The sequence below is a fragment of the Nyctereutes procyonoides genome, unplaced genomic scaffold (genome assembly GCF_905146905.1).
Source record: "Nyctereutes procyonoides isolate TBG_1078 unplaced genomic scaffold, NYPRO_anot_genome, whole genome shotgun sequence".
Lineage (NCBI taxonomy): Eukaryota > Metazoa > Chordata > Mammalia > Carnivora > Canidae > Nyctereutes > Nyctereutes procyonoides.
Window position 1 is genome coordinate 14853393 of NW_026575024.1, and position 13163 is coordinate 14866555.

Consider the following 13163-nt stretch of genomic DNA (forward strand, 5'->3'; position numbering starts at 1 on the left):
GTCTGGTAAAATCCTATGAAAGGAAAATACTTGAGAAAAAAGCCTGGAGTACCTAGTGAACCCATTAGAAGCCCATCAAAATAAGGAAAGAATTGACTTTGTGAGGTGAATATGAGATGACCCCAAGGGCATAAGAACATTTTATGAGCAAGCAAATTACACCCTCAGCTCATGAAATATACTCTTCTTGTTGTGTTGTGTTGTCACAGAATTTGAAATCCATACTTATGGCTTGTTCAGGAATTCCCAAAGACCAGATGACTTATGGTGAAAAAATTATTTTGCATAATCCTTCCACGATAAGTGTTTTAGGACAATTAGAAATGAACTGCTTATCCCATGCCCTGAAAGACAGGAATGGAAAATTTCTCATTGGGCAGACTTGAAGAAATATCCATCCTTGTCCACTTTAACTGGACAATCCAAATGATGGATTTATGGACAGTTGTAATGGTGTGCCTACATTGCAAGAGTAGTGGAATAAGTAAGATTAGAAAATTAGTGAGAACAAGTTTTGGAGAAGGGAAATATGAATGGAATTTCATTATGGTACATGATTATTGCTGAAGAATAATTTGCTCAATAAGTGGACCCATAATATGAAACTATTTATGTTCCAGTTAACTGTTCATTTTTAAAAAAGATTTTATTTATTTATTCATGAGAGGCACAGAAAGAGAGGCAGAGATGTAGGCAGAGGGAGAGGTGGGCTTCCCACAGGGAGCCCAATGTGGGACTTAATCCCAGGACCCCGGGATCATGACCTGAGCCAAAGGCAGATGCTCAATCACTGAGCCACCAGGGTGCCCACCCCCTTTTAAATATTTTATTAATTTATGCATGAGAGACACAGAGAGTTTTTATTTATTTTTCTTATTTTTATTTATTTTTATTTTTTATATCTTTTCTTTTTTATTATAAATTTATTTTTTATTGGTGTTCAATTTGCCAACATATAGAATAACACCCAGTGCTCATCCTGTCAAGTGCCCACCTCAGTGCCCATCACTCAGTCACCCCCACCCCCTGCCCACCTCCCCTTCCACCACCCCTAGTTCATTTCCCAGAGTTAGGAGTCTTTCATATTCTGTCTCCCTTTCTGATATTTCCACTCATTTTTTCTCCTTTCCCCTTTATTCCCTTTCACTATTATTCATATTCCCCAAATGAATGAGACCATATAATGTTTGTCCTCCGATTGACTTATTTCACTCAGCATAATACCCTCCAGTTCCATCCACATTGAAGCAAATGGTGGTTATTCGTCATTTCTAATGGCTGAGTAATATTCCATTGTATACATAGACCACATCTTCTTTATCCATTCATCTTTCGATGGACACCAAGGCTCCTTCCACAGTTTGGCTATTGTGGACATTGCTGCTAGAAACATCGGGGTGCAGGTGTCCTGGCATTTCATTGCATCTGTATCTTTGGGGTAAATCCCAGCAGTGCAATTGCTGGGTCATAGGGCAGATCTATTTTTAACTCTTTGAGGAACCTCCACACAGTTTTCCAGAGTGGCTGCACCAGTTCACATTCCCACCAACAGTGCAAGAGGGTTCCCCTTTCTCCACATCCTCTCCAACATTTGTGGTTTCCTGCTTTGTTAATTTTCCCCATTCTCAGTGGTGTGAGGTGGTATCACATTGTGGTTTTGATTTGTATTTCCCTGATGGCGAGGGATGCTGAGCATTTCCTCATGTGCTTGTTGGCCATGTCTATGTCTTCCTCTGTGAGATTTCTGTTCATGTCTTTTGCCCATTTCATGATTGTATTGTTTGTTTCTTTGGTGTTGAGTTTAATAAGTTCTTTATAGATCTTGGATACTAGCCCTTTATCTGATACGTCATTTGCAATATCTTCTCCCATTCTGTAGGTTGTCTTTTAGTTTTGTTGACTGTTTCTTTTGTTGTGCAAAAGCTTCTTATGCTTTTGGGTGCAATTGTAAATGGGATTGACTCCTTAATTTCTCTTTCTTCAGTCTCATTGTTAGTGTATAGAAATGCTACTGACTTCTGGGCATTGATTTTGTAACCTGCCACATAGCTCCAGGTAGGGAGCCTGATGTGGAACTCTAGGACACTGGGATTACAAACAGCAGAAAGCAGATGCTCAACCACTGAGCCACCCTGAGCCAAAAGGTGCCCCTCTTTTGGATTTTCTATGTACAATATCATGTCCTCTCCAAAGAGGGAGAGTTTGACTTCTTCTTTGCCAATTTGAATGCCTTTTATTTCTTTTTGTTGTCTGATGGCTGGAGGTAGGACTTCTAGTACTATGTTGAACAACAGTGGTGAGAGTGGGCATCCCTTTCATGTTCCTGACCTTAGGGGGAAAGCTCTCAGTTTTTTCCAATTGAGAATAATATTTGCCGTGGGCTTTTCATAGATGGCTTTTTATGATATTGAGTTATCTTCCTTCTATTCCTACATTTTGAAGAGTTTTAATCAAGAATGAATGCTGTATTTTGTCAAATACTTTTTCTGCATCTATTGAGAGAATCATATGGTTTTTGTCTTTTCTTTTATCAATGTGATCTGTCACACTGATTATTTTATGAATATTGAACCACCCCTGCATCCCAGAGATAAATCCCACTTGGTCATGGTGAAAAATTCTCTTAATGTACTGTTGGATCCTATTGGCTAGTATTTTGGTGAGAATTTTTGCATCCATATTTATCAGGGATAAGTCTGTAACTCTCCTTTTTGATGGGGTCTTTGCCTGGTTTTGAGATCAAAGTGCTAGCCTCATAGAATGAGTTTGGAAGTATTCTTTCTATTTCTATCCTTTGAAACAGCTTTAGTAGGATAGGTATTATTTCTTCTTTAAATATTTGGTAGAATTCCCCTGTGAAGACATCTGGCCCTGGACTTTTGTTTCTTGGGAGGTTTTTGATGACTGTTTCAATTTCATCACTGGTTATTGGCCTTTTCAGGTTTTCTATTTCTTCCTGTTTCAGTTTTGGTAATTTATAGATTTCCCGGAATGCATCCATTTCTTCCAGATTGCCTGATTTTTGGCATGTATTTGCTCACAATACGTTTTAAAAATCATTTGTATTTCCTTGGTATTGGTTGTGATCTCTCCTCTTTTATTCATGATTTTATTAATTTGAGTCTTTTCTCTTTTCTTTTTAATAAGTTTGGCCAGGGGTTTGTCTATCTTATTCTTCCAGAGAACCAGCTCCGGGGTTTGTTGATCCGTTCTACAGTTCTTCTGGTCTCTATTTCATTGAGTTCTGCTCTAATCACCTTAGTAGGATGTTCCTTAACTCCTATGTATTGTGATATTTCCAAATTTTTTCTTGTGATTGACTTCAAGTTTCATATCATTCTGGTCTGAATATATGCATGATATAATATCAATCTTTTTGTATCCATAAGCAGCATATAGATTGGTCTTGTTTTTTTCATTCATTCTGATATCTTATGTCTTCTGATTGGGGCAATTAGTCCATTTTCATTCAGAGTGATTATTGAAAGATATGATTGTAGTGCCATTGTATTACCTGTAAAGTCCTTGTTTCTGGAGATTTTCTCTGTTCCTTTTTAGTCTTTGTTACTTTTGGTCTCTCTTTCTGCTCAAGGGGTCCCCTTTAATATTTCTTGCGAGGGCTGGTTTAGTGTTCACAAATTCCTTTAGTTTTTGTCTTTTGAAACTCTTTATCTCAGCTTCTATTCTGAAATACAGCCTTTCTGGATAAAGTATTCTTGGCTGCATATTTTTACCAATTAACACATTGGCTATATCATGCCAGTCCTTTCTGGCCTGCCAGGTCTCCATGGACAGGTCTGCTGCCAGCCAAAGTGTCTACTCTTTTAGCTTAAGGACCTCTTGTCCTGAGTGGGTTTTAGGATTTTCTCCTCATCTTTGTAATTTGCAAGTTTCACTATAATATGTTGAGGTGCTCACCTATTTTTGTTTTTTATTGCTTTTGAGGGGAGTTCTCTGTGTTTCTTGGACTTGAATGCCTGTTTCCTTCTCCAGATTAGGGAAATTCTCAGCTTGTTCAGTAAACTTTCTGCCCCTTATCTCCCTGCTTATTCATCTTCTGGGGCTCTTATAATATGGATAGTATTTCACTTTATGGAATTGCTGAGTTCCCTAAGTCTGCCTTCAAGGTCTAATAGTTTTCTTTCCCTCTTCAGCTTCCTTATTTTCCATAATTTTATCTTCTATAGCACTGATTTGCTCTTCTGCTTCATTCACCCTCATTTTTATGGTATCAGTTGGGACTACATCTTGTAATAGTATTTTTAATTTTGGCCTGATTAGATTTTAGTTCTTTCATCTCTACAGTAATGGATTCTCTAGTATCTTCTATGGTTTTTTTGAAGCCCAGCTAGTATCTTTATAATCATTGTTTTAAATTTCATTTCAAATCATTTCATTTGTATTTCCTTGGTATTGGTTGTGATCTCTCCTCTTTTATTCATGATTTTATTAATTTGAGTCTTTTCTCTTTTCTTTTTAATAAGTTTGGCCAGGGGTTTGTCTATCTTATTGACATCTAACTTATATCCCTATTGATTAAATTTCTGGCAGTGAGTACTACCTACTGTTCTTTCTTTTGGGGTGAATTTCCCTGTCTCATCATTTTGTTCAGAAAAGAAAGGAAGAAAGAAAAAGGAAAAAACAGCAGCAGCAACAACAAAACAAAAAGAACCCTAGATCCTAGGTGTGTTTTGATCTGCTTGTTAAAATAACTAGATCCCAAAAGTAGAAAAAATATGTATGCATATATGTATATTTTATGGTGTGTATAATAAAAAAATAAAATGAAAGGAAACAAAAAATAAAAAAAGCATAGTTTTTTTTTGTTTCTGAGGATTTTCTCTGTTTCTTTCTAGTCTTTGTTGCTTTTGGGTTGTTTTTCCCATTCAAAGAGTCCCCTTTAATATTTCTTGCGGGGCTGGTTAGTGGTCACAAACTCCTTTAGTTTTTATTTGTCTGGGAAGCTGTTTATCTCTACTTCTATTTTGAACAACAGCCTTGCTAGATAAAGTATTCTTGGCTGCATATTTTTTCCATTCAGAACATTGAATATGTCATGCTACTCTTTTCTGTCCTGCCATATTTCTATGGATAGATCTGCTTCAAACTTGATTTGTCTTCCCTTACAGGTTAGGGATTTCTTTTCCTTTGCTGTCTTCAGGATTCTTTCCTTATTTCTGTATTTTGCAAATTTTACTACAATATGTCTTGGTGTTGATTGGCTTTTGTTGATTTTGATGGGAGTTCTGTGCTTTCTGGATTTGGATGTCTGTTTCTTTCCCCAGATTAGTGACGTTTTCAGAATAATTTTTCTCAAATAAACCTCCTGCCTCATTTTTGTCTCTTCTTCTGGAACTCCTATGATAGGAATGTTATGCTTTATGGAGTTGTTGAGTTCCCTCAGTCTATGCTTGTAGTCCAATACCTTTATTTCCTCTTCTTTTCAGCTGCATTATTTTCCATAGGTTTATCTTCTATATCAGTTATTTCTTCTTCTTCTTCTTCTTCTTCTTCTTCTTCTTCTTCTTTCTTCTTCTTCTTCTTCTTCTTCTTCTTCTTCTTCTTCTTCTTCTTCTTCTTCTTCTTCTTCTTCTTCTTCTTCTTCCATCTTTGTGATCATTACATCCAGTCAGTCTTGTATCTTGGTTATAGGATTTTTAAATTTTGGCCTGACTAGTTTATAGTTCTTTTATTTCTATGGTAAAGGTTTCTCTGGTTTCTTCTATGCTTTTCTCAAGCCCAGCTAGTATCCTTATGATTGTTTTATTTATTTATTTATTTATTTATTTATTTATTTATTTATTTATTTTTATATTTTAAAGATTTTATGTATTTATTCATGAGAGACAGAGAGAGAGGCAGAGACACAGGCAGAGGGAGAAGCAGACTCCATGCAGGAAGCTGGATGTGGGACCGGATCCTGGGTCTCCAGGATCACACCCTGGGCTGAAGGCGGCACTAAACCACTGAGCCACCAGGGCTGCCCGTGATTGTTGTTTTAAATTCTAGTTCAGGCATATTACTTATATCTATTTTGATGCTCTCCCTGGCAGTGACCTCTTCTGACTCTTTCTCTTGTGATGTATTCCTCAGTCTTGGCATTTTGTTTAGGTCTCTGTCTTCTTAGTAAAGCCTACATGTGGTCTCATTTTCTTTTCTTTTTTTTTTTTAAAGATTTTATTTATTTATTCATGACACACACACACATACACATACACACACACACACACAGAGGCAGAGGCAGAGGAAGAAGTAGGCTCCACGCAGGGAGCCCAACGTGGGACTTGATCCCAGGTCTTCAGGATCATATCCTGGACTGAAGGTGGCGCTAAACCGCTGAGCCACCGGGGCTGCCCTAAAAGTTTAAATTACATGATTAGAGTCTGATTGGTATCTGATAAAAACGAGTCAGAGAGAGTAAAAGGAGCTCCTTTAGGTAATAAGGTGGTTAGGGAACAAATTCCAGTGGAATGTCCTGGAAAGGTTTAAAGATTATCCAGGGCTGCCCCTGAATGAGCAACATGAGTGACTGCTCACATGTTCTACATGAGGGCACTCAAAGACTCCTCCAACTTCCCAGACTTCTTTATCCTTTCTACTGGACAGCCTTATTGTAGCTTCAGGTGTATATGCATATGCCTTCTTTTCCATATAGATGGAGGGTCCTATAGATTCTTCATTTTCAGCATTAACTGTTTATAGACTCATTTAATCCTTAGCACAACTTTATGGAATGGGTACAGTTACTATCCCCATGTATCTTTGAGGAAATTGAGGCACAGGGTGTCTGACTCAGCCCCAGATAGTGTTGTGGTCCCATTTTCACTAGAGCTGAAGCTTTGCAGCACTCAGTGGTCAGTAGACACTGTTGTGTGTGTGTGTGTATGTGTATGGAGAGAGGGTTTGTACTAGTCTTCTTGGGGAGGGGCCTGCTGCTGCTTTGGTTCTCAATCACATTTGTCCTATTAAAAAAGACACCTGTAGAGCATGGCGGGGGATGGTGGGGCTTGGTATCAGTGGCTCAAGCCTCCACTGTGTGCACTCTGCATTGAAGTCCATCTGTACTGATGGGAGGGGTGAAAACCAGCAGTGTGCTCTCTTCCCTGGAGAGGGGAGTTTGCTCCAATTGCTGTTCAGGAAGCCCTCACAGAAGAGCAAAAAATCTCCCCTCTTGTGTTCAGTCTTCCGTCAGATTCCTGTCTTCACTCTGCTGCCCATGGACAGTGATGCAGTGCTCCTGTGTCTACTGGTTTCCCTAGTCTCTGGGAAGGATCACAGCTTGCCTCTTGACGTGTACTAAATTAGGAACCTGATTTTAAGGCAGCAACTTTCAAAGTATGCAGATGGACCCATTTGGGGGAAAGGCTAGAAGAAGGCAGTTTTGCTTGATTCCTGTGCGTTGAACCCTGGGGGAGTCTTAAAAGTTGGGGCACTAATTCAGGTTCAAAATACTTTGCTCCTCAAGAAAAGGCTGGGAATTGAGAATTCATTCCTGATTGTATGGTGCTGTGCTAGGGGTGGGATTTATGATGAGAGTATCTCAGGCTTTTCTACCTGTTTCAATATGAGTATGTTCTCATTTTCTCAGTGTGTAGGAGTTGCTCACCTTAGTTTCTGGATTTCTTTCAGAAGTAACTGTTGCATGTGTAGCTGTATATTCAGTGTATTCATGGAAGGAGGGGAGTTCAGGAGCATCCTATGTCGCCATCTTGGTTGTTCCCCTACCTTCTCCTCTTTTGAAGGACAATTTGCTAGATATAGGATTTTTGGTTGACAGGTTTTTTTCTTCTAGCATTTTTCCTGTATTATCCTGCTGCCTATTGACTTGTGAAGTTTCTGATGAGAAATCTGCTGTTATCTTAATTAAGATCCCTTATATGTGATGTGTCACTTCTCTCTTACTGCTTTCAAGATTCTCTTTAGCTTTTGAAAGTTTGATGATAATGTGTCTCAGTGTGCATTTCTTTGAGTTCATCTTACTTCCAATTTGTTGAACTTCTTTGATATTTATATTCATGTCTTTCATCAAATTTGGGAAGTTTTCAATCATTATTTCTTCAAACTCTATCTCTGGTCTTTTCTCTCTCTTTCTCTGGGGCTCCCACAATGCATATGTTAGTTTGCTCAAAGGTGTACAAACATCACTTAGGCTCTGTTCACTTTTATTCAATATTTTTTCCTTCTGTTCTTCATTTTTTAAAAAGATTTTATTTATTTACTTATTTTATTTATTTATTTTTTATTTACTTATTTTAGACAGAGAGAGAGAGAGAAAGCATGAGTCAGGAGAGAAGAAGAGGGGGGAGGGAGAGAGAATCTGAGGCAGTCTCTATGCTTAGCACAGAGTCTGATGGGGCTTGATCTCACAACAGTGAGATCATGACCTGAGCAGAAACCAGGAGTCAGCCAGGCATTTAACCAAATGAACCACCCAGATACCCTTTTCTTTCTGTTTTTTTTAAAGATTCATTTATTTATTTATTTAAAAAAAAAAGATTTTGTTTTTATTTATTCATGAGAGACACACAGAGAGAGACAGAACATAGGCAGAGGGAGAATCAGGCTCCCCGCAGGGAGCCCAATGTGGTGCTCAATCCCTGGACTCACTGAGCCACCCAGGCATCCCTGTTCTTTAGATTTGTAATTTCCATGGTTCTATCTTCATGTTTATTGCTTTTTGTCTTCTGTCTACTTCAATCTGCCTTTGAACACTTCTACTAAAATTTTCTTTTCAGTTATTGTACTTTTTATCTTCTTTTAAAGACCAAACAAATTTCCTTATTAATATTTCCATTTTGTTCATACATTGTTTTCTTGATTTTCTCCATGTTAGTACTTTGAACATCTTAAAGATAGTTGTCTTATTTATTTATTTATTGTTATATTTTTTCATTTTCTTCCTTTTTTTAAAAGATTTTATTTATTTATTCATAGAGACAGAGAGAGAGACACACATACAGGCAGAGGGAGAAGCAAGCACCATGCAGGAGCCTGACGTGGGACTTGATCCCGGGTCTCCAGAATCACACCCTGGGCTGCAGGCAGCGCTAAACCACTGCGCCACTGGGGCTGCCCCATTTTCTTCCTTTTTATGAAATCTTCCTTTTTTTAAATTTTTTTATTTTATTTATTTACGATAGTCACACACACAGAGAGAGAGGCAGAGACACAGGCGGAGGGAGAAGCAGGCTCCATGCACTGGGAGCCTGACGTGGGATTCGATCCCGAGTCTCCAGGATCGCGCCCTGGGCCAAAGGCAGGCGCCAAACCGCTGCGCCACCCAGGGATCCCTGAAATCTTCCTTTTAAAAATCTTTGTCTAGAAGATCTGCCATTGGATCTATTTTGGGGACTGTTGATTTGTTTATTTTTATTTGAATGGGCCATATTTTTGTGTTTCTTTTTATGCTTTGTGATTTTTTAAAAAATTTTATTTTTGTATATTTTTTTATTGGAGTTCAATTTGCCAACATATAGCTTTGCAATTTATTTTTAATGAAAACTGGACATTTGAACCTAATAATGTGGTAATTCTGGAAATCTGTCTTTGTCATCCCCTAGCCTTTTTCTGAAGAGAGAGAATCTTTTTTTTTTTTTTTTAAGAGAGAGAATCTTAAGCAGACTCCACACTCCACACAGAGCCCAAGGTGGAGCTTGATCTCACAACTCTGAGATCATGACCTGGGTCGAAATCAAGAGCTGGATGCCAACCAACCCAGGCAGCCCCCCCCCCATTCACCTTATTTTTAGTTGTCTCACTTTTCCAGGATTTGGCTGGAAAAGGAAGCAAATGGACTATGGGAATATGTTATTTTGTCCCTGAAAGATTGTTTATTTCTGGGACATTCAGCTTCATGACTCACAACAGGAAAATCTCAGAACTTCCATTTATGTGAACCAGTCATGCTAGCCCAGTTCCTATTATTTCAGGTTCATAGCATGTCTCCAGCAGCTGATTTAGCTGAAGAATAGTTTATAATTCCCAGGTCTTCACTAAAGTTGGAACATGCTTTACCTGTTCAGAATAAATCCTGTTTGGATAATGGTCTGATCTTTAAGTAGTCAGATATCTTGCAGAAAATGGTCTCAATTTAGGGGACTAGTTTTCCTGTTCTTAAGATTGAGAAAAGACAGGTTTGCATGCCTAGTTACAGGATCTCATTTATAATGCCTCTGATGTTGGCCCTAGCTACCAATAGTCCAGGATGCATTCACATGTAAGGGATTGGACTTAGTCAATAAGATGGACAGGGAAGGTATGCAGAAAAGGGATGCTTGGATAAATTCAGAGATGAAATGGTCAGGCTGGGTGTCCTACAGCTGGGAAGATGGCCATGTTGAACCTTGTAGCATTCAGGAAACTTGGCAACCAGTGTTTGGGTGATTATTCTCTTGGCGGCTAAAACACAGTCATTGGATTGAAATTGAGGGCTGTTTTTCCAGAAGGACTGAGAACAGCCAAGTCAAATTTCATTGACTGGGGTACTAAACAATGTCTAAATAACTACTTATTATTAGGGATCAGGTCAGGAGGCTAGTTAAACTAACTGGGACTCCTAAAAATAAATAAATAAACTAACTGGGACTCCTGACTTGGTGGACATAAATTTCATGTGTTAGGTTCACTGCACAATTTGGTTCTAAGGAAAAAAAAAGAGCACTAGTTTGGTGCTCTGGTTCTACTAACTAGTTCAACGTGAGACGGGAGGTGATACAAACCTATACAGATTGGGTTTGTCACACCTCAAACACTATACACACGTATGAGAAATGGTTGATGGGATAGAGGACAACTAAAGGATGGGACCAGTTGACATTCAACTCTAAATAAGGCAGAGGAAGAGACATTCAGAGAGTAGGGAAGGCTGACACAAAGTTGCTTTCATTTTAATGGTCATACAATTATTTCTCAGGAAAGGCAAACCTCAAGTTAGGAAAATAGCAAACATATGGAAGTTTCCAGGATTATGGAAATATAACAAAGGTCTTAAAATTGATTTGAATTTTCTTACAACTATGTTTCAGAATGGTGTATCAACTCTAACCTCCCGGCATATTGTCTCTGTTAAAGCAAAAACAGACAAACAAACAAACAAACAACAACAAAACAGATCTGTGTTAAAGGTTTTGGAAAGTCTCCCTGGATTAATTTAAGTCATTTTTATCCCAAAACAAGTCCAGAGGATATCATATCTTTCAATGTCTCTCCTGTTCCATTTATTGATATCTTACTCTTTCATTCCCTAAAACTTAGTAATTGTCTACTACTATGTGCCAGGCATTGCAAAAATTCACAAGGCATATTAAATAAATAAAACAAAATTTGCTTTTGAGTTACGCACAAGATCACTTTCCATCTCACTTTCTTGGGAATCAGCTTACTAAAGCCTCCATGGGCCTTCTTCTAGTTCCAATGACTGGGAAATGGTCAAGTGTGGGCTGAGAGCTTAGTTGTATAAAACAGCATGTTGCTATGGAGAGTTCATAGGTCTGAGATTACAAGGATTGGTTCTGGGTGAACTTGTGCTTGTAAAATAGTCAAGCCCTGGGTGACCAGCACATCTGGTTAGAAACTATTTAATATGAACTTGGTCCAGTTAGTTACCTCTAATGGACTTTGTTTCTTCATTTGCCACTCTAAAACAATGATACAAATCTCCCTTAGGGTGATTTTAATTTTAAATCATATCAATATATGTAAATTGCTTAGTGCAGTGCCTGGCACATGGTAATTATCTGATAAATGGTGACTACTAATTTTTCTCTGGACTTTGGATTTCCTAAGGAAAAATGACAAATGATCCTGAGATCTAACCTATTAAGTTTTTTTAATGAGGACAATCCTCCCACTTCCCATCCCAAGCCAGGGATCCTAGGATCTAAGAACCTCTCCTTTTCCTCTCCCCCAAGGGCCAAGGGCAGGGTGGGATTTCTTACTTTATTTTGTATTCTTTGACACAGGCTATGTCACATTCTATTTTAAGCTTGTAGTTGTTAAGGTTGCCATCACATCCAGAGAATACGAAACTTTCACATCTTTTGGAGGTTTGGTTGTAGAAATATCTAAAGTGAATTTCAAAGCAGCTACCAGTTTTCATATCCATTTTGCAAGGATCTGCACGAGAGGTTCCCATTGAATTAGGCAGAATGAGTTAGGACTTAGCAGGAGATTTTTGCCTTCCAGGGCCCTTAAAAATTCCTCACATTAGTTTGGAATTGGGTGGAAGGTGATTGAGTGACTTGACCAAGGGCACACATTTGCTAAGTGGCAGGGCCAGAATTTGGGGTGTCTGACTCACAGCATAGACTGTGCCACCTCCCCATGCTCCAGAAGCACCAAGCCTATACACATTACCTGTGGAAGAAAACTTCATTATCTTTCACATCTACATTGTGAACTTCTCTAACAGGGACCTTGGGTTCAAGTGTTCTCTCTGCGCCCATAGCCCAGATATTGAAAATGCCTCAGTTTGCTTCATTTCCACCCCTCCTTTACTCTCCTCTCAATATGTATTCTTAAATGGTCTTGGATCTTCAAAATTTGTCATGAAACCCCTAATTCAAAATATGTTTGATCCTTTGGACCATCTAAAAGACAGCCCCATCTGGATTCATTTGCCTCATTGTTTTTTCTCATCAGACATCTACAAGATACCCAGAGTAAGTAATGCCTGGAGTCAAGGGACTAAGTGTTTACGGTTATTAACACAAAAGGGGGACCTTTCTGGACCAGCTGGATATCACATTTTTTTGACACTCTCTCCCCCATTCATAATTGGTTTTTGCATTTATTTTCTACTTTAAGTTCATACCTTTGAGGTCTCCACATATCATTTCAGCAAGTTTAGCAACACCACCCATTAATGGGGTAGTCAGCAAGAGGAAGATGAAGAACCCTAGAAGAAATCCCAACTCAGGAGGCTTCATGATGTAGTAAGCAGAAGGTAGGAGAGGCTTGGTATCAACTGATGTTATATTTTGGGCTTGATACTTGAGAGGGCTAAGCCCACTTACCCCAGGGGCCAGGACTGGGCATTACTAGGCATTGAGTTGAACAGTGAATGCTTGGGTGCCCAGCCATGAAGCTGAAGATCCCAGGCCAATTAGACCCCTGATAGTGAGTCCCATGTTCATCTAGAAACCATAAAAACAAAAGGATCAGAG

General features: G+C 38.7%; 1 protein-coding gene across 1 annotated transcript; it reads right to left on the bottom strand.

The window, feature by feature from the left end:
* Positions 1 to 11932: 11932 nt before the first annotated feature.
* On the bottom strand, positions 11933 to 12926 carry SPINT4 (serine peptidase inhibitor, Kunitz type 4). The gene is made up of 2 exons (XM_055344282.1): positions 12812 to 12926; positions 11933 to 12114 (listed from the first exon to the last, which is right to left on the bottom strand). The coding sequence occupies exons 1-2, from the start codon at positions 12924 to 12926 to the stop codon at positions 11933 to 11935; spliced, it is 297 nt and encodes a 98-aa protein (XP_055200257.1).
* Positions 12927 to 13163: the final 237 nt, after the last annotated feature.

Excerpts from the sequence above, each read along its gene's own strand:
- SPINT4 (XM_055344282.1), bottom strand. The coding sequence starts at position 12,926 with ATGAAGCCTCCTGAGTTGGGATTTCTTCTAGGGTTCTTCATCTTCCTC. Across the intron at positions 12,115-12,811 it reads GATATGTGGAGACCTCAAAG|ATCCTTGCAAAATGGATATG; the intron begins GTATGAACTTAA and ends CCTCTCGTGCAG.